At 41.4% G+C, this 22,770-nt stretch overlaps 1 protein-coding gene across 1 annotated transcript; it reads right to left on the reverse strand.

The window, feature by feature from the left end:
* Window positions 1–4,457: 4,457 nt before the first annotated feature.
* On the reverse strand, window positions 4,458–22,609 carry tshr (thyroid stimulating hormone receptor). The gene is made up of 10 exons (XM_034527361.1): window positions 22,440–22,609; window positions 17,167–17,238; window positions 16,154–16,228; window positions 13,308–13,382; window positions 12,736–12,810; window positions 12,072–12,149; window positions 11,387–11,455; window positions 9,502–9,579; window positions 6,792–6,980; window positions 4,458–6,010 (listed from the first exon to the last, which is right to left on the reverse strand). The coding sequence occupies exons 1-10, from the start codon at window positions 22,607–22,609 to the stop codon at window positions 4,558–4,560; spliced, it is 2,334 nt and encodes a 777-aa protein (XP_034383252.1). The 3' UTR covers window positions 4,458–4,557.
* Window positions 22,610–22,770: the final 161 nt, after the last annotated feature.

The raw sequence follows: 22,770 nt of genomic DNA on the forward strand, positions 1-22,770 counted from the left end.
GCATTCTAATATTGTAACAACTCATCTTTTAGCCATTTCAATCACTTTGCTTTCATTTAACTATTTAAATTGTGTATAATTTTTTTATAGCTATTTAAACCATTTATGCATTACCCTTAGCTAACTGTTCACTTTGCTGCTCACTACATGCTCAAATGCAACTTGTCGTTTTCAAGTCTTTGAGCGACAACATGTGTAGAGTATATATTCTTTAATCATATCTTAATTTATTTTCTTTTTTTGTAACAAGTTTAGTCAATCTAATCTCTCCACGTACTTTAGCAACTGCAGAAGTAGCCTTTGAGGGAGCCTTGGTTGGAAATCACTTCCTTACTACATGTGATGCTACATGGATGTAGAGCCCCATAATCTGCCTCAGCCTGTCTTCAATTCCACTTTTAGAGCTGTATAATCCAATGTCTGGATGGCTGTCAGTTTATGGACAGCACTGGGCGTTCTCCCTACCTTTCCTCTAATTCCTAACCAAATTGATACAATCCTTGTGTATTTTCTTGTGGGCAATTACGAGATAAAGGTGTGGTGCTGCCTGGGATTAAAGCTGAATCAAAAATTACATGGAGATTTCTGCCCTTGATTATGAATGGATTTGAGACAAACTGTCACTTCTACGATACATCATGCTTCACAAAGACTTATTCTGTCCCGAACAGACCTAGTGGAGGAAGTATGTATCCCTGGCTGCAACTGATGAAGTGGGCCCTCTTGCTACTACTCAGACCTAAGAGTCTGTGCTGCTGGCGAATGAAGCTGATATGAGGCCCTGGAGATGTCTAACTTAGGCTTGATGGCTTACTCTGCTTACCACCTAACTGACAGTGACTGCCAATTAGCAGCATGGTAAAATAGAGTTTGTAGGCTTCCGTGGAATGTTGAGTTTAGCATAGTCTGTGAAGCTCTTTGGAACAAAGAGCCTCTATTCATTTCTAATGGAGATTCCTCCTTTCCTGGTTTTCATCCATTGTTGAATTCCATGTAGCTACTTCAGTTTCAGGGTTCTGGTATTGGGCATGTTGGCTCCCTTTCACACTGGCACACTTAATGGCACACTTGAATAGAAAGTTATGTTATTAGTAACCCCTGTGCTCTTCTTACTATGACAGGCCAAACTCATTTGCTCACTGTCCTGTGAGGTACATTTGTATCTTTGAGCGGTGTCAAATCCTCCTCCCCCAAAAGCTTTCCAGCATCTGACAAGTATGCCCACTTCACTGAGCAGGTGAGATGAGGTAAGGAAGTTAGTAGGGTTTTCTGTAAAACATATTTGGTGGTTCTTCACAAAAACACTTTTTTTTTACAAATGAGTACCACAATTAGAATGCATAAAGGTGGTACATAAATAAGATTGTTATTTCTTTTGCCTCTCTTCAGCTCTGAACATGGTGACTGCTGAGCTGGCGGCTTGCAGTAACAGTGCTAACGGTGCTAACAGTGCAAACTACTACTGCTCACAGAGTTGAAGCTTTGTTTTGGTAAACCGCGATAAACCAACCTACTCAGAGTAATTGTGATAAACTGTGAACTTATATGTCATATTCATGGTCTACTTTATCGCCTTTGTTCAAGCACTGTGAAGAAATAAGTAATTAATTGGCTATTTTGTTTAAATCCCCAGAGATCGTTATCATGTATAACTGATAATTAACAAGATATAACGAACACAAATAACTATTTGTGACAGTTACAGTTCAGAGGTGCGCGGCCACTTGCTGGTTTCATCAGGGAGAGTAAATCAAGCTTAACAGTGTTTGCCTGAGGGTATACCAAAGGGTGGGTGCTATGCTGCCACCAGCTGCAACCGCTGTATGAGAGCAGTGCAAAGCAGCAACCAGAGACAAACTGGCGACCTGTCTTTGCCCAAAGTCAGCTGGGATCGGCGCCCCCACGACCCTGAATAAGCAGTTTGGATAATGGACTGGAATTGAACCGGAGGGTGGGTGCTACACTTCCATGACAATACTATCTGGTCGGGACGGTTTTATCAGCTGTAACCAGTATATGAGAGCAGTGCAGAGCAGCGAGCGACCTTGAGCTAACCAGCGGGGCACGCTCACATGCACTAAAAGGCACATGCGACCGGCCGGCTGTGTAAACTCAGTGTAAAGCTCTGATAACAACGCAAAAAAACAGTACAAAATATAAAACTTGTTCTCAAGGTTATGGTTGATGAGTGGAACCACTTTCAGAACAACGCTAGGACAAACGTCTTCGCTGACTTCAACTCTGTGGTTCACTCTAGTAGTCATTCAAGAGTTTTCTATGAGAGAGAGAAACTTGACTTTCTAAGAGGACCGTCCATGCCTACTGGCCCATGGAATAACTTAAGGAAGGACGTCATAAATGCAGGGATTTTATGTTCACAGCAACAAGAGCTGGATGGATACTTGAAGACTCTGACCTCCTCTGAGCGACCAAGGCTATTCTAAATCTTATGATAAAAAACACAATTTCTCTGTTCAGTCCTTCTCAGGATTTTTTTCACACTGTATTTGAGTTTAGCAACATAATCTGGTGTTAGCGGGGTTCATTGCCGTGTCGTGCCCTGCTTATTTGAGGAACAGCTCGGCAATGGGTTTATTTGAAATACCGGCCAAGGAATGATGAGGCAGGCCTGAGAACCAGCTACGTGAAGAATGTCAAAATAAAGCCATTGGTTCTTTTTTTGCTCTTTCTGTCTGTTGGTTTCTCTGATATAATCTCTGATATTTTGTTGTTCTAAATTGAGGTGTAGTTTCAGAGGGCAAGCATCCCCAGTCTCTTCGCACTCCCCCACGCAAATGTGAAGTGGGTTTGATTGTTAACAAACTGGACATGACTGCACAATCGTGAAACAAGTATGAAATGTGGCTTTACATGAACCGTCAGTGGAAGGGAGGCCTCTCACAAACGCAGCCAGGCACGTCATGCTCCAGCTCTGTGTGCTTTAGCATTTGAAGGGTCCACACTGGATTGTTGTTAATGGGGGATTGGAGGAGATGGACACAATGCTGTGGAAAACATTTCGCTGAAAATGATGACCTGCAAGTCTGGAACACATTGTGCAGATGGCACTCTTAATTTGTTCCACTTTAAAGCTAGACATCCTTCCATTGTTTTACTTTGGAATCCATAAAAGGGTGTCTAGGGTTGGGAATGTACTATATTTTCCATACTGAAACAAACTGTCCAGCTGTCTGATCAAATAACTTCACGACGACATTGCAAGCAAAATTGAAAAAGGTCTGACATGATCCCTCTTTCCTGGAAATCCCCCACTGTTCATCTGTATATTTTCTTGAAAAAAATGTCACCCTGCAGATGAAATGCTAACCAGATGTCAAGCTGCCATTGGCAGAGTGTGTCCTTTAACTCATAATGGCTCAATATCGCACAAGTTACAGCAGTGCAGCTCACACGTGTCTCTGCAGTATTTGCTTTAAGCTCACCCGGAGAAGGCAAAGCTATTTCTGCTGATTGTATAAGTCACTTGTTTCCGTAAGAGGATAGAAAAATGTCACGATCATGCTAGAAAAACCACCATGGCATTCCAGAGGGGAGACAAGGCTTTAACTTAAAATTGCTAATAATCAAAATATGTCTTGTGTTCACTTTTGTAATTGGATCACATGCTCTCGGAAGATGAGGACGTACCTCTGCAAACTGTTTTGCTGGATCAACGTTAAAAAAGGGAATATATATAATATTTTGTTACATAATAATAAAAACTCACAAACAACAAAAGTATACAAATACTTTATGAATTTAACAAAGTGATACATCCATTTGGTGCAGGTATAAGACACATGGAAGAACAATTTCAGAGCACTGTAAAAACACTGCTTTCCAATGTCACAGTCTAGTACTCTACGATTCCTGTCTATCTGTTCAGTCTCCGGTTAAAAGACAAAATAAACACCAACAAAGTGTCCTGTTTTCATCCATAAATCATCAAACACTATAGTGTACTTCCATTATATGTAGAGGTATTGATATGACAAAAAAAAATGCAGTGTTTTTTAAATTCTTTGGATAAAGTTTCCACCGTGAACAGCACTGAGCCAGCAGGCTGTCCTTGAATATAATTACCAAGTATGAATATTGCGCCTCAGAAAGGTTATTTTATTATTTTATATATGTTATATGTCCTTGTATATCAATGCTAGACTGTGCAGGGATTTTAAATTAAATAAGATCTCAACTAAATTAAAGATACTGGAACAAATATTGTAAACCTAATATGTATGTATGTTTGAGTTCTTATCGTTACTATTTAAAATAATCGGTTCTTTTCCAGCCTCTCCCTCCAAATACAAAGGATTATGTGAGAGATGAAGTCAGGCTCACATTTCAGTGACACTTGATATTATCCAACAACTGGAACCCCAAAATCATCACAGCCGAAATTGTGAAAACAGCTGAACTTGGCCTGCAAACTGAAGCAGATACAGAATAATGGATCTTTCTGTTAACTATCCAAATGGATCTGTCCACAAACACATCAAGACGTTTCCTTTCCCACCGGAACCTGCCCTGCTTGACTACCTTGAGCTGGTGTTTGGCTCACGTGTTCAGGCTCTGGCTCTCTTCAGGACTTGTCAGCTGGCAGACTGCTTGGTGGTCGGTTTGACCGAAGCACTTCTTCAGGTGGATGGGCACTTCTTCCTGGCCTCCGTTTCCAACTTTCTTAACCCTATCCTTGTCTTTACGATTCTGAGATGTTGCGCTACTGCCCTTTGACGAGACCGTCTGGCCTCTGAACAGCTGTGCTCGCTGCTGACAAAGGCCCACCTTACTGAGGAGGATGAATATGTCCCCCCTGAAAGCTTTCGTGAAGATGGCATAGAGGAACGGGTTGGCACAGGAATTGAGCGGGTAGAAGAGCACCAATAAAATCTTGGAGTTGGAGACGGTGATGAGCGGCCGGTCCAGCGCAGCCGACATGGCGTAGAAGGAGATAGGCGCCATACACAAGAAGTCAGTAAAGATGAGGACAGCCATGCGCTTGGCGATGTTGGTATCCTTGGATCCAGAACGGTAGTGAGGGTTGTGAACTGTACAGTAGATCTTGAAGTAGCAAGCACAGATAACAAGAAAGGCTAGGATGTTGAGGACCAGCACTGACAAGATGTAGACCTGAGCCACAGTGGACTGAGTGTCCATGGGGAGACAGATGCTGACCTTCTGGTAACTGCTCACCCCAATCAGTGGGAGCAGGGCCAGTAGGAGGCAGAAGATCCAGCCGCCTAGCATCACGACTGCCGCATGGTGCAGACGCAGCTTACGATCTAGCCGCATAGCAAAGGTGATAGCATACCACCTCTCCAGAGTGATCACCGTCAAAGTGTAGACTGACAGTTCGCTTGCGAAGACTGTAAAAAAACCTGCAAGTCCACAGCCAGGGCCCGTCTGCCAATCTATGGCGTGGTTGAAGTACTCGGCTCGTGTGTGGAGGTCTACAGAGGCGATAAGCAGCAGATAAATCCCCATGCACAGATCTGCAAAAGCCAGGTGACACATGAGGAAGCGGGAGACCGAGAGCTTGTAGTGGCTGGTGAGCAGCACCAGCAGCACCACCATATTTCCCAGAACAGCCAGCAGACTCACAAACCACACAGACACTCGCAAGAAGCCAAAACCCATTATGTCCTCACAAGGATTGAACTCATCAGGCACTGGTGCACATGCCACCTCCTCTCCCTCCTCACACACCACATAATCATAACGACTGTTAAAGTCTTGGCTGGTGTCCTCCTGGGGGTTCTTGAGGGTCTCTCCAAAACCCACATCCTCATCTGGCTGGCCCCCAAAGTAGGCGTGGTAGTGGAGGCTTCCATGGAAGTCACCTCTCCTCCAGTCTTGGGACTCTCTGTGGTTTCCGTCATTTGGATCCTCATCTGGGATTGTTTCCTCCACAACGTCCCCTTGGAGGGAAGGGATGCCAAGGGGCCCTACAGAACGCTTGTGATGCTGATCATAGAACGCAGTCAAGTTACAGATGAGGTACTCCAAAAACCTGAAAAACACATACAGATTGAGTTCATAAAGAAATACTATAGTCCTAACATCGACACAAATACAGAGACCTGGTTTCAACCCTCACTCATACTAAGTGTCAAATCACATCATTTCATTTATATATCCAGTGGAAGAAAAGTGTTTCCTGTTTTGAGAGTCATTATTAGTCTGGCTCAACCTTTTTCCTACCTACAATAACAGCAATGAGTGACATTAACTATGGCAGCGCTGTAAGAAGTTATAGGTGAAGACGTCAGAGAGTTGATTCACTTCCTGAGAGAGTCTGCTGAGACCCTCAACTCCTTTAAATCCAGATTGAAGACTTTTCTGTTTGCTGTTGCCTTTAATTGAACAAGATTCAAGGATATCAATCAATGTCTGCATCTCACTACTGCATTTTATTTCCTTAACTGCACTGCAACCTTTATTCTATTTCTTGCTTTTTTGACTGTTTTTAATGTTTTAATGAATGTTCTTAATTGTTTTTAAATAGTGTTTTATTTTGCATTATGTTTTGATGCTTTTAATGGTTTTATGTGAAAGCACTTTGAATTGCCTTGTTGTTGAAATGTTCTATACAAATAAACTTGCGTTGCCTTGCCAAGATCCACACCGTACAAGTGCAGCTGCCTCACTCACTATGGTAGATAATCCAAATACACAAACACACAAGAGCATTCTATTGGACTCCGTTTGTCTTTCAAACCCTAGGGACACATTTCTCCTCCTCTAAGTACATTCGGCGAATGTAAAATTAGAAGAATTTTATGGAATCTCACCCTCGTTTTTTTTTTAGGTTTTTGAAGCCGCAGCAGTGGCTGGGGTAGGTGAGGTTGGCAATGGTGAGGTGCTTGAAGGTTTTGATGGGTGGAAGTTTCTTGAGGGCCCAGGCATCGCGTGCCTTCAGCTCCCGGAGAGAATCAACACCTGTGGTCGGCAGGGAGGTGATCCCTGTTAGGGACACGTCTCTTTAAGACAGAAAGGGAATGAAAGAATTTAAGAAGATACAATTAGGGGCATTAGTGATCATGGAAGGAGAGTCACCTCCAAAGCATGGGACCATTATTACATCCCAACCCCATTTAGGGTTCTTAAAAGTTTAGTGTTTGCCAATATTGATGCTATGTGTGCCTGGGTCAAAATTAACAAAAACATCAAATCCAATGTATTGCTCTCTTTTTTCTGCTCAGGCCATGGCGGTGGTCAGTATGTAGGGTGGTCAGTATGTAGTCTGTGGAAATATTGGATTTAAATGCTGATTTTGCCACTGACATTCTGTCTCCAGGCAGACTGAAGACATCTAGGGGATACCTGTACCTTTAAATATTTGGACTTTTCCCCTAATAATTATCAATGACTGACATATCGAGTGCTGAGGTCACAAATGGAGATAAGCTATACGTCCTTGATACGTGTAATAATGTACAATTTTCTGCATACCCCCAGTATGCACTTGATGCTGCTAAGAAACACAACTTCTGCAACCCAGTACCTTTCATAGAATCTGTAATAAACATACTATCAGCAAATCTACAGAGGAGCCGGACATGATAACACCAGAGATCTTATAGGTGGATTAAACAACACCCTCCACCTGGTTCCTAGAGTAAGCTCCTCTGTCCTTCATCATCTTTAAACTATTACAAGTGGTATTTCTTGCACTCTGCTGTCATGCCAAAGCCAGCTCAACCTCATTGGGACAGAGACATGCAGGGGATTGTGTGATCCCATTATCAGGACACTCTCCCCCTTCCAGGGGCCAAGTAGAGGCCATATTTTCTCATGCTTTCTTTAGTTTCTGAACCCATTACACCTTTAAGTCATTGTATCTGCTGATTAATTTAATAAAATTAAATCAACACAAGCCAAAGTATTTAATATTCACTAAGAGCCCAATTGTTCTTTTTTAGTCCCAGTTGCTCTCCCCACTTCTCTGACCTCTGCTCGTTTTTCCTCTCATGGGACACATTGTGTAAGGCTGTAAAAAAAATCTGCACAGACTCTGAGTTTAGTCTGATTTTGTCATTCCCAGATGTTTAACTCATGACCTCATGAAGGTGACCTCACTCAGGACATGTTCCTCAGTGGAAGACCTGCACACAAAAACCCATTTAGCTAACCAGCCACTTAATGGCTAGATCAGAGCCATAACAGCAACTAGATAGCCGTGGTAAAGAGTTCTGGCAATCAAACACTTTTAAAATAGAGACTCAGCATTAAAAACCTTGAGAATGGCAAAAACAATGACAGTATCGGAGAAACGTCAGAAGTTTCTCCCTCCCACGCTTGCACACAATGCGTTTCAGATTTCCTGCGTTTCAGACACAGCTGTGGGGGAATGATTTTTTACTCTTTGATGATATGCTATCCCTTTCACAGAAATGTCTCCTCCGGTCTGCACATAATGAATGAGGAAATTGTTCAAATCTATCTTGATGGTGTGAATAATGAAAGTACCAAACCAGGCCAAATATTTATTATTATATATGAGCTTTCAAAACGTGTTACTTTATGTAAACCAAAATGTTTAACATTAGCCAACATTAGCTTTTCTTAGCTAGTGGTCATACCAGACCAAGTAAGCTGTAGCGAGTGTATTGAACTGAGCAAAGGTATGTTTTATTGCTTATGAGTTCAACATTTCATTTGTAAGAGTATACATGTGTTTTCTTCGTTTGAAAGTTACATACTCGCTAGCTGTTGTGTAGGCTAAGCATAGACGTGTGTAACCAAAACCATCCACCAAGATCCAATTGAACTAATGTATCAATTTAAAGTGTCACTTCCCCCCAGCTCTAAGCCGAAGTCCACCCTTTGTATACTGTTTTCCTCCCTGTAGTCTCCTAGTCTCTCAGGTATATAGCGCTGTTGCTGACCACCAGCCCGCCGTTCTGCTCATTTTCTGTGAACCAGTGTAACGTTAGCAGGAAACAGGGTAGAATAAGCAAGGTAACGTTAGCTGGCTAGCTAGCCAGTCGCTAAATGAGAAAAATTGAATAATTTAATGCTCTAAAAATAAATAAATCCATCCATCCATACATCCATCCGAGGGTGTTAACATTCTTTTATTTCATGACTTAGATCAGATCTAAATGGCCGTTTCTACCTCAGAATTGACCTTACAAGACTAGGGCTGATTTAAAACCATGGACTGTGTCTAATAAAAACTGTAAATGAGACATTCTATTCCTAATAATGTTTTTATTGAAATGCAGATTTTTATTAATGTGGTAAGAATATTAACACCAGCATTGATGTGTTTCATCACAGTACAGTCATATAATTTAGTTTAGCTTTGTGGTTAACCTTTTAAAGATGTATTTAGACTACAGATTACGTTGTTATTAGGAAGATAAAAACTCTAAAGAATGATCACAAAACATCACATAAATGGATGTAACTGTCTCACCTCTTGGAAATTTGTTATATTGTAAAGTTCTATTGTATGTGAGCTATGAATGATGTGTCGAACACGTCAGGTATACTTACAGAAGCATGGGACCGCTGATGGTGCCCGCAAAAGCCTTTTCATCCATCTTGGTAAGATACTTATTCCTGTGAAGGTCTCTGGACAGGAAAGCACACATTTGAGTTTATTAGTAGAAAAGCTATCCTTCTCATTTTAATCAGACTGACAGAGGCGAGGTATGGCATAATATTTCCCCAAGCCTCATCACTGCACAGTTCACATTTCGGGGTTAAAACATGACAGAAAAGGGTCTCACATACATTGTTGATTAAAATTAGACAGTGTGATGGTGTTCTCCTTAAACACACTGCACCCTCACTCCACCATCACCCTGAATCCCTTAAATCTAATGAGCATAATAGACCAGTGAGGGGAGTGTTTGTCTTGGTCAGGCTGCGCTGGGATCAGTTCTCCCTCTGAGCAGATCAGGCGCCAACACAAACGCCTGTGTGCAAAGACACACAAGTCACGGTCCAATGGCTTGATTAGGTTATTTTAAGGACCTGGGATGTGTGTAGGTGTTGTAACAGAGGAGATTAATATCATTAATACCTCATATCCTGAATGTACAGGATTCAGGACCAGCGGGTGACAAGAAGAAAGAAAACACGTTGCTTCAAGAGAAGAAAAGGAAGCACTGCTTACATTTCTCTGTGACAATAAACTGATGTCTCCAAGTCAGGGAGTGTGCTAGAGAGCGGAAGTCTTAATGTAGACTTCCTGATACACACTTTTGGAAACATATTTTCATGAGAATATTTTTACATGAGAACTTCAGTTTACTATACAAGAGCTGGGCTTAGGCCCTTTAGAGTACATTTGAGAAGGCCTGTAGCGACGTGACGCTGCTTTTGTAATGCAATTTCTGGTAATGTCAGAAATGGTTTAATCCAGGCAAAAATAACAAGCAACATCATTTTTCTGAGAAATGTAAGATCTCTAAATCAACTGATTTTGGTGTAAGATATTGTATTAGATTTGTGTGACCTTTCATAAAAAACGCTTTTCAATTAATATCACTGTTCTGATTATTGTGTGATAGAGTGTACATTAGTGTGTCTAAAACTGCTGAACAAAATTAAAGCAACGGTTTGATATTTTGGGAAATACGCTTATTCAGTTTTCTTGAATTGAAGAGTTAGATATGAAGATTGATGCTACTTTCATCTCTGTATGATTCATATGAAGCTACAGCCTGCAGCCGGTTAACTTCACTTTGATGTCAGCATAAAGGGAGGAAACAGCTGTAATAGTCCTCCTGCACATGAGCGCCAGTAAAACTATAACTTATTGTTGTGAAACTTGGGTATGGAATAAATGAAATATCATGGATTATTAAGTCAGCTTTAGTGATACAGGTGGATGTTGTTACCTTTGGACAGAGCAAGGCTAGCTGTATCCGCTGTTTCAAGTCTTTAAAGGAACATTGTAGCATTTAGAGGGATTTATTGTCACAAATGGAATATAATATTAAGTGTTTCTTTAGCGTATAATCACCTGAAAATAAGAATTGTTCGTTACCTTACAATTAGCAGTTCATATCTACATACGGAGCTGGCAGCCATATTCTACAGTAGCCCAGAAGGGACCAAACAAAGACCGACTCTAGAGAGGACCATTCATGTTTTTGAGTTGTCCACCTAAGTTGACCCCGCAGGCTAAATGATGCCCCATCCCACCCAGTGCACCTTCATACACCCATGCACACCCATTCATACACCAAGGACAGGGGCTACCCTGCAAAGTGCCCCCATCAGGATCTATCTAAGCATTCACACACCGATGGCTTTATAATTAGCGTAAGGATATGAGCGGTATCAATCTTCTCATCTAACTCTCTGCAAGAAAGCTAATGCACACATTTGCCAACATGTCAACTATTCAGAGTTCATATGAAACACCTACACTTGATCTAGCTTGGTCCCATTGAAGGCATGGTGTTGGATTTCTCTGAAGCCATTTCCATACAGCATCCTGAAACAAAAGCAGAAGTCAGTGATATAAGATAATAGCACTGATTAGAATATGTATCTTTAGATTTAGTAACCAATCCAGAGTGAACATATTTTCCATGTGTTGATGACTCATCCATTTCTGCGCAGCAGTGACAGAGATAAGTAAGACCTGCTTATTTCACATTCTGTGGTGAGGTTTCATCTATGGTTTTTAGCCAAACATTTTCTGTAACATTCTGTTTGGTTGATTCAAATTGCAGTCCCTCTTCCCTCCTCGCTCCCAAACCTAACCACATACATGTGATTGCCTGTTGAGTCTGTGTACTTGTTTTTTCTCTCTTTGACAAATTCAAGGGAGTTCAGTGTAAGGATATGTTTTTAAAGTGAGTACATTTTGCCCAAACCACACTTCTTCTCGTGGCAATTTTAGGGTTTAGATTGACTTTAGGGATAAAGCACACACTTACTGTGTATTTACCACAGTTTCTATCTAGTTCACGTTCCCCTTTTGTATTTTGTATACAAGTGTATGACACAAACATACATGTAATTGCATGAAGTTAAACAGTTTTAATTTATGCATGTGTCATATCTGCACGTGTCCATGCATGTGGTTGCTCCTGCACATATCTTACACTGTCAGCACGTCGCTGGTTATGCCACGGAATGAGTTGGCTGGAATCTCCGTGATGAAGGGATGATCAACAACCTCCCTGCAAATGAAGACAGCCAATGGAGAGGAAATCAAATGGTGCTAATAATAATATAAGAAATACCTTACGCTGGGAAGTGGCACAGGGAGGGATGTAGTTGATTCATGTATTATGTCTCAGTAGGAAAGTTAAATTAGTTGAGAGGGTGATGGCAGAGGGTGAGGATGTGAGAATAGACTCTCAGTTGGTGGAGACATGCAGAGGGTTCTTATGGAAAGGCAGATGCTTATTGAGTGGATGCTTATTGTGCTCTCTGCACACAAGCAGAGAGCACAAGCTCATCTGCAGGCCCATCACACAGGGCCGCGGCACGCCAAGTCGTTGGGAATAATGACTTTCAGAGAGCAGTGGCGGTGTTGCTGTTCTGTGTGAAAGGCCCATTAAGTGACATTTTGTATAACTAATAACAATCAAATGTATGAAGGGAAGTGCTCTTTTTAGTTGTGGCATTTCTCAAAATTGAGACCACATTTCCCATAATCCGACAATGTTGTGTTCCAAACATTAATGTTGCTTCCTGCCCTTTCGTCTTACATGCATTACAAGGAATGATAAAGTAAAAAGTGGTTAAGTTATAACAACTTACAGTATGAAGTTCATGTCATTAGAGTGGATGTTGCTCAAGTCAGGGAAGACAGAAAGGCCGGTATTGAAAATTCCCCTTGAATAGCAAGAGGATAGAAACAGTCAGGACATACACAACCGAGACTATACAAGCTCCTTCAAGGAGAAATGGTATTTTAGAACAGCCCAATGCAAAAGTGTAATGAGCATAATATTCCTTCCTTAAGATCTGAGTTTAGTTTCACAACATCATTTAATAATAACCAGCCCAGTTGATTAACTGGCATATTCATGTGTGCCACCAAGTCGACCAGTAGTCTGGTTACAAGTCCTTTAAGACCTTTGAAGTCCTCATCAGACATTAGAATTCTTCTAAAAACTCGACCTGTACCACTGCATTAAACTCAAATGAAGCATGACTCACTCTTGCCCATACTGGTACACACAATGCTATGAAGAGATCACAATGTCTAAATGATTGCCAGATGTAAGTATTTTAAATATACACCCCACGTCTTTTTGGATTACCATAATGTTGTAAATATGAGGGAGTCAATGACAAGAACCGTTCGAGTTGCAATAAAAAATACTCACAAGTATTTGAGGTTTGGGAGATTTTTAAAGGCTTCTGGGTCAATGTAGCTCAGACTTTTTGCGTTACGTAACTCTCTGAAAGACCAAACAAGAAACAAGTGTCCTGAAAATGCTCTTACACATAAAAACAAAGTCATTCAGAGCATTAAGAAAATGACAGCAGTGTGTGCCACTAAGACATTATTTGGACACACATTCAGAAACACACACTTATAACTTGCTGACAGAACAGACGAGGTGTACACCGGTGTGCGAGAGAGGGGAAAGTCGGTGAAATAGAGTCCAATTAGTGTTTCATTAGAGTGTTTACTCTGGTCCGCCCTGGGCTGGACCGAACACCTCTCCCTGCCGCGTGAAGCCGTGTGGTGCTGTGGAACATGTGTCCTGGCCCTCCTTCACACACACCTGGCAAACCACACTCAGCCCAGCAGACAGACGGGGTCAGGTCAAAGGAGCTCACTGAGTGGCAGAGCTCGATCTTCCCAGTGGTTGTGTTTAGATACTAGACACACTGATATATCTGAGGGCAAAGTTAGGTCAAAATAACCGTGACATCGTCTGTCAAGCAGTCTCTAACAGCTGGGACAAAGAGGTGAGCTGAAGAGTTTGAATCCTTGAACCCCACAGGGTCATTAACACAGTGTGATATCAATTCTATTTTCCTACTTAGTTTCTATTGATAAAATGTGTTCCTGTGGGTGGTCTTTCCTTTGGTGCCTTTGGCTGGTCACGTCTGACAAGGCTTGCACTCTTGAATCCATCTAAAGAGTAGAATCAGGTTCATGTTGCTAAGGCAAATGATACCATCATTACATACCGTGAGAAAGTAGCCTGCACAAAAAACATATACAAAAAAAGACTATATTAATTTCATATCTCGATGATACGGTCACGATGCTCTTATGACTGAATCGTTCACTTTAAGTTAATGTTTTTCACACATTGTCACAGAATGTATCCTGACGAGCCTCTTTTAGTCCTTTTCAAAATCATAATTTCTACATGATATCGTTGTGGTCATGTTAAAGCAGCATTGGTTATTTTGCCCATATGACACATTAAGGTGTCAAGGTGAATGTATTAGCACACTGCTGATTATGTAGTCGATCCGATGTGAGGTCCTGGGACAGGGATGTCGTATGTGTACAGATTGTAAAGCTCTCGGAGGCAAATTCATAATTTGTGATATTGGGCTATACAAAATAAACTGAATTGAATTGAATTGAATTGAATTGAATCCAGCAGACATGGGGTAACATTTGCATTTATTTGGAGTCGTGTTTCTGGATACCAAGTCCAATATTCTCTATCATTTTATCCTTTTTTTGGGTCTCCACTAACTCCCGAGGAAGAGCTCGCTCTTTAGCTGCTAAATGCTCCACTCTGTTCTCCAGCCAGTCGCTAACTTTCCTTGTGTGCCGTCTGCTGTGGGACAGGTAGCATACGGTGTGTTTATCAGAGTTGTTTTTGCTGAAAGCAGATGCGTGAGGGTTAAAAGAATGGTGACAATGGTGAAGTAAAAACAATCTGCTCAGAGAAACTGCTGCGTCAAAGAATGATCTGTTCTTCATTTACGTTGACACATATTAATTGGATCAATGCAGCTTTAACTACCCACTTTATTTCCTGGACATGACCCAAATAAAAATATGCTGATGTTGCTGCTGGCAAGATAAACCTACCGGTACTTTCCTTTCTGCCTGTTTTTTTAAGCACAAATGGCCAACAATGTTGACGCTTTCATGAGCTGCCTGTTTACGTATAAGTTGATCATTATGACACTCACATCATCATCTATTTATTCATTCCCAGTAAAAAGCAAGCCCCTCTTGTTGGTGGCATGATACAAACACCCAGCCCTCTGAATGCTCTGCTCCGACTGCAGTCTTACATCCACAGCTGCTGTCGGCCTCGAGCAGCCAACAGGAAGCGGAGCATTAATTTGTGTTTGACCCTGAAGGAAACCTGAGAGAGATGCCATTATCTGATGTATTGCACTACACCACACCAATCGGTGGCAAATAGGCCCCGGAGATCCAAAATACACCCCCAGCACACGGATTCAACCCTCTGCTCGCAGTTGGAGTTGTTGTTTCTGTCGGAGTTTTGGAATGTGTTCTGCAATGTGGCAGCTAATAAGGAAAGACCAAAAGGTAGGGTAATTAAGATAAAAAGGACAGCCATGTGACAAACCAAGTAATGACCATTGTATCTCTGTAGCTGATAATCAGAGCTGCTGTCTCAAACGGCTGCACATGCACACATATACAGTAATTGAAGAGTGGCAACAGACTAACTGCTGTGTTACAAAGATGCTGTAACTTGGAACCAATCATTCACACAGGCAGGAGGTCTTGCAGTAATATATGAAGCGCTAGGCGGTGTTCTGCTGGAAAGTGTGTGGTCCACCCTGAGACCAAGCCATAAATCTCTATCCCATAATTGAGAATAGAGTGCACTGCAAGTCGTCACGCCTGCGCTGTTTCAACAAGAGCACAAAGAAGACACAGAGAGGACCCCAATGGCGGCAGTTGTTCAGCCTCTCTGCTCCTTACATGCTTATTCTGACTGTCTGTTGAGACCAGGATCAGTAATAATGGATCAGATAATAGGATATTGCACCAAATTGAATTGTTTTTGCATTAAATTTGCATGCAGTGATCCCCACAACCGGGTATGTGTTTGTTAATTTCTTCAAGTGGGAGTGAGGCAAAACTGCTCTGATGAAGAGCAGTAAGTGGTGTTCATTGATTAAGCTGCTGCATTTTTCTCTCGCGAGAGCAAAATGCAGCAGCTTAATCAATGAAGATCAATACAAAGCATGCAATTTTCCTTTCGTTACTCACATATGGGTGATTTTCTTCAGGTTGTAGAAGGAGTGCCTCTCCAGCTTCTGCAGCGTCACATCCACTGATATATATCTAAAAGAAATACACAGAGCTTATACCAAATCTGAAGTACAAATTGCCTTTGTGTTATCAAAATAATGGTGTTTTCTAACCATCTGTTTAAGTTGTAAGAATGAAGGTACTGTACCAGCATGCAGGCAAAATATAAGACGTGCTTTTAGAAAAGAGTTAGTGTGTGGCTCTCAAAATTATCCTAAAGCCTGCAACTCTTTCCTAAATTTATCAACCCACCTTGCCTAAAGCCTCCAAATTCACGGGTAATTTCACAGGTATGCACCGCACGTATACATTACCCAATCATCAGTCACTCTGCTACCATTTGCTATTCCTTGGTAACAAGAATGCTCTTTAAATAAACCATGAATTTAGCACTCAATCAACCTTAGGAATGACTAGATGAAAACTTATGTTCTGTTTACTTTTATTACTTATAATCGGACTAAATCTGACTGATATTGGTCCCATGCAGTCATTTTATCTGGATAGAGAGCTTCCAGCAAACTTCTCATCCACCTCCGTCTTCCTTCATGCATGACTTGGACGCAAATGTCAGACTCAGCGGCTGGAGAGCAAGTGTGTATTTTTACATCAACACATCTCTACTGGGAGTCTAAAATCACCACACACCCAAAACGTTCTGCTGGAATACCGAGTCAATGCCCAAGCCTCGCTGCGGTTGGAAGACCAACATTCCTATTGAAGGAACGCATTAGCGCTTCCAGCTGTGATTAGGAGACAGCAGTGATACTAACCAGAGAGCATATCATCTGCTTGGGTGGGAGACAGAGAGGAAAAGGGTGGGCAGTTTGGAACCGGGGTAGGTTCAAGTAGAGCAGTTGAACGGCAACAGGTGGAAGAGAACGACTGTAAAGGGGTTGTGTTTGAATAGCAGTTAATACAAAGTGGAGAGCCTTGAATGGAATAATCCCACTGAATAAATTGCTACTCACATCCTGGAGATGTTGACCATGTTGGCAAAGGCATCTGTTGGCACCGATGACAGACGGGTCTCGAAAAGCCATCTGGTTAGAAAATAAAGATGGACATTTTAGTAGTCACAAACACATTGTACTCTCAATGTCTTCTGATGGCTATGAGCTAGGTGTTCTATGACATTTGCTAGATATCTTGGCAAATACGCTTCTTTGCTTTCTTGCAGAGTTAGACGAGAAGACCACTCTCACATCTGTACGGTGAGCTAAATATGTAGCTAACTGGAGCCAGCCGATGGTTAGCTTAGCTTAACTGGAAAAGGCTAGTTTGTCCAAAGGAAACTACATTTGCTCACCAGTACCGCAATTGAAACATGTTTTTATTTGTTAACGAAAGTGTGATAGCAACCTATTAGGGTTTTAAGGTAGGTAATAATATGCCAGGTTCCCTGCCAGGGACTCTCTGGGTGCCTAGCAATGGCTCTTGGTCATGTCATACCTTCTCATAAAGTGACAAATTGTTGTTTTTACACTTTTTGTACAGACTAAACAAAGTAGATACTATATGAAGTGTCAGAAGGTGATTTAGAAGTGCCAACAGGTGCATTGTGTGTGTGTCATACACAGCAAGCCATTTCCTCCTGTTTCAAGTGATTCTGTTATCAAAATGTAAATTTCAAGTCAATAATTGTTGTATTTACAATTGTCCAATAACTCTAGACAAGAGGAGATCCAAAGGTAAAAGAGCAGAAAAAAGGGAAAGATAGATAAAGGCCCACACTGATACATTTCAGAACCAGATAGCAGACCCTTCAGGAACATGGGAAAAAACAACAGGTTGGATCTGAGTGGACCTGAGCTGGCAGCCAAATCAAAGAGTGTCTGGGTTTGTTTAGAACAATGTTTCAGAAAAGGTTAGGACCTCAGTGTGGAATACGCAGAGTGAAATGGACCTTCACATTGTTAGTACAGGCTATGTGATGAGAATGAACATATTTACAATGTCATCTATATTCCTATATTTTATCCACACATCAAACCTTTTAGCTCTTTGCTGTGCTGTAAATAGCCTATAAAGCTATAGCCAAAATAAGGTTAGCTTAGCTTAACATGAAGACTAAAAGCAGAGAGAAACAGCTGGCCTGGCCCACCTCCTACTTTGGGTTTTGTTCATGCTTACTAAGCTAACCGGCTGCTGGCTGTGAATTTATATTGAACATACAGACATCTTCTCATCTGACTTCTAGCAAACAAAGCAAATAAGATTATCCTTTAGAAACTTTACGAGTAGCCTATATTGTTGGCACTTACCGAGCTAGTCAAAAGTGTGTTATTTCTTTCCTGTTTTGCAGCAGATGTTGATTTTGGAATGAAAACATAGTAATAGAGGAACGAGATAAGGATGGTAGCCACATGTGTTAATGTCATGTTGTTTCTGCAGAGCCAGCCCGAAGGAGGATGCACATTTAGTTTGTTCCACTGCATCCTGTCTCAACTGACAACAGTGTGTGCATCCATTTGGAAAAAAGGTAGAAAAAGTGACCAAAGCCGACATCTTCACACACCTTTGGTTCAACATGGGAACAATAGACTAATTCAGAGGCTGAGATCTGGCCCATGGGTCTGAATCAGGCTCTCATGTGTGTGTGTGTGTGTGTGTGTGTGTGTGTGTGGGGGGATTTAGTCAATCAGTAGACACGGGAGCACAGCACCCTGCACACGCTCTGACAAACTCAAACAAACAGCGGGACACAGAGCAGACCCAGATACCAAACACCCCTGTCAGAACCGTAGCGTCTCACCACCACGCTCAAACCCAAATAACCAGCATGCATTTTCTCCCAGGAGCGCATCTCAGAGGCTCGAGGAGAAAATTACCCCCCAATTTGTCATTTTGGATAGAAACTCGAGAAAACAAACAGGATGGTAATTGAGTTTGAAGTGGGGAGAAGCTATACAATTCATAATATTCCCTGTGTTTAATATGGGCTCTGTCTCATTCTGATGTGGATCGGTCTGTGGGGACGAGTAGAGAGGCTGCAGTTACTCAGCTGCACATCAAACGTCCAGTGGGATTCAATGTAAACGTAGTAGAAAGTAGAAATGCTTTCTAAAAGAACACTCTCAAAAAGAAATAATCTGTAATGTCTCCTCAATCAGAACGCTTGTAGATGCAGCACAGAGTTACCGTTTTACTTCACTGTTCTAATCCTGTGTGTTCGGAGGGTACAGTAGCAAGGGAAAACAAGTTGTTCAGACAGGTGGTGGTAGAGAGTGGTTACTTTGAAATTAGTTTATTCTAGGTTTTCTGAAATATAAAATGTGTCTTCTTATAATTCCGTGGTAACAATTGCATGAATCATTGGTACCACTGAATAACTAGGGAACTATCAGTATTTCCAGTAATCCCATCTCATCATAATCAACAATTATTCCCAGTGCTCATCTGTTACCATTCAGGAAAGGGCATTTTCACTCTTTCAGTCAGTGTTATTAGATGAGAGGTCGTGGGACATCAAATATAACGAGTTATCACATGTTTGAACTCCGATCCAGAAATTCTGAGGTTTTTTGAAATACTGAAACCACTGCGTTTCTTTCCCCTTTTCCCTTGAAGTTTTTTTTCCTCTTAATTATTCTCAAATGGTACTCCCCGCGTGTTTGAGAAATGTGCTATAAAAGGTAAATATTGTATTTGAATGCACCGTCCAGACACAGTCAGGAGTCACGCTACGCAGGCTTTTAAGCGTGTCTGTGCTTTCCTTTCCTTCCCAGTGACACATGGACTGACCTCACACACACAAAGGACTCCAATCTCTAACTGTCCACACATGCACACTCACACACAGACGTCTGCTTTGCATTCACATTTTGTTTTGTGAATGGAACATATTCCTCCGCAAAATAATTTTGAACCAGACTCTTATGCTAATAAATGGGACATTTTCAAAATGATTGCATTGATAAAGCAGGGGTACAGCACAAATGTCCACCAGTGTTGAAACAAAGCTGTAAAATGAATATAGAGTGTTAAATGAGTCGATGCCAATGAGAGAGATAGCAATCTATTTGAACTACTTGACCCAAAGACGTCCTATCCTAAGGTTCCTATCACGTGATTTTTTGAGTATAATTTTGACCCCAACAAAACAAAGTCAAGTAACCATCTGAGCATAGTACGTGGCTACATTCTTGGCCTAGCTGGAGCCAGTTGGCCTGACCAGGGCAACAGGGCCATTCATTCCTCAGTGTGTGTAGTGTACAACAAAAGAACATCCCACGTCTATTTTGGGCTTATTTTTCTCATCAGGAGGGGTGATAATCCTGTGCTTGGTGGCATGCTTTCATGTCTCTATCCTCCTCTCTCTCGGTAAACTTTGGGCAGGAATGTGAGGAAATCATAGGGGACATCGGGGCAAATGCTCAAGTGAATTGGGGCAGTGATCGGGAGATAATACTATGTGATGGGTGCTGTTGGAGGCGATGCAAAGTGGAGTTTGGCAAGGATGGAGGGATGTTCATTAGTGAGGCCTTGATCAGTGCTTTTGAGGAATTGTGTGTGAAAGCAACAGTAAGGGAGAGTATCAAACTGGTTATTAAAAGTTCAGCTAATACAATGTAGCAGCACCGTCTGATTTATCACTAGAGAATGCTGATTTCAATGGAAATAGCCTCCAGTTCTGTTTCCACACATGGAGTCCTGTCTGAAGGGCATGTGTTTTCATCACTCAAGGCCATGGCAAACTGGCCGCTCTCTGTTGCATCACTTCTGCCCTGTACTTAAGCAATTTAGGAAGTGTAAAAGCCCTGTTAAATTGTTCAGAGTTGACCCTGACCTATTACATCATGTTGGCTCCCAGGATTCTTGACAGAGTCTTCGAGGTCTCAAATAACAAGACGACAGATTGCACACAGAACAGCTGTTGGTATCATTTAAAAAAAGAACAAGAAAAACGCATTTCTGTTGGTTAATTTCTCTCTGCTAATAAGACACATAGCCTCCTCTCCACTGTAATGCTGACAAGGATTTTATTATTTTGGATGTATCCTCTTTGTCGTACATGAGTGAACGAAGATGTAAAACCTGGGGATAAAGCTTCTCTTTTCTTTGCGTTTCTCCTTTTACACTGTACATCATACAGATTTCTGGGTGTTATGAGCAGCTTGAAGATGCCATAATAGGCTCTCGGAAACTGTGATGGGGATCCCATTTTTCTGACATTTTATAGTTTAAGGATTTATTTGAAAAACAGAAAATCACAAAATTAATCATGTTGTGTCTGTCCCTAGCTGGCAGTAATATTATTATACTATCCAAGGATATGTATTACCGTTACTCTATGCAGTATAGTGTAGTCTGATAGCTGGCAAATAAGATGAAACCATTATCTAAATAGTGTGTGTCAATGTTAGCTTGGCTGTTAGTGAACTAGCACAGTATACTGAGAAACAACATATATGAACAAACATCAACATTGAAGCTGAATGTATAACTGTGAGCAGGTGTGTTTGTTGTTTTTCAAACATGTCCTAAAACGCAAAAAAAGGGATGTTGTGAGCACTAAGCTTTAATCAAACACTGACAAGGATCCTTCTTTGTTTTTGAAAACGTCCCTTGTCTCCAGAGCATGGCTGCAGTACGGACTCTAAAGGACCCAGAAATGTTCAGTCTTCGGTGAAAAGTGGACATTCTGGGTTCGTCTCAAATATTCTAAATACAGTTCATCTACAATTGCAAGATTTAGGGACAATTGAAAATGTGATGATATTATATATTGTACTGTAAACTGTAATGATAATTAAAGAGGCAAATGAAAAAACAAAAAAACGAAATTATCCATCCTCAAATAAAGATAAAATCAACTATATATCTGAGAAATTCAGGTTGTCCTTTTAAATGTATTATCGTTGTTATAATTGTGGAATAATTGTGTTCTTCTTCTTTTTTTTAAAATAAAAATGTTGTTCAACTTAAATAATAATTACAAACAACTCTAAATCATTCATAAGTTTAGTGTTCCTTTTTAATACATTTCAGACTGGCTACATCCTGACAACTTTGGAACATAGCTTGTTAGTAATATACTGCATATCATATACTGTCATATACTGAATATAACACCTTACAATGGAATAACTACTTAACATCACAGACAGCCGCAACGTCCCACTGGGGGCACTTTGAAGGAATATTCAAGTTCTAATGATTTTTCTCGGTGTTAAGAGCACTTTACATTCAGAGCAGGCATGAAACAAACCCCGCAGCATCGCTTTCGCAGATGTCTACTTACAGTGTCTCCGTGCTGCCAGGGAACCGGGGGAGAACAGCGATGTCAAAGCAGGAGATCGTGTGCGTCTTCCACTCAGAGCACTCGCAGACAGCAGGGCAGGAGTCGGCCTCCAACCCGGCGCTGAGAGGGAGACTGGCGAGCGTAAACAACGCGCATGTTATCACCTGCATGCTGGAGTGATGCTGGAGTGATGCTGGAGTGATGCTGGAGTGATGCTGGCTCAAACAATATCCCCCAGACTGACTTGTGTTTGTTCTCCACAGTCCACTTGATGTCCACAACAACACGTGTGTGTCAGGTCAAGTCACCCAGTGTAGCCTGGGGTGCCTGT

This window comes from Cyclopterus lumpus, chromosome 24, assembly GCF_009769545.1.
Source record: "Cyclopterus lumpus isolate fCycLum1 chromosome 24, fCycLum1.pri, whole genome shotgun sequence".
Lineage (NCBI taxonomy): Eukaryota > Metazoa > Chordata > Actinopteri > Perciformes > Cyclopteridae > Cyclopterus > Cyclopterus lumpus.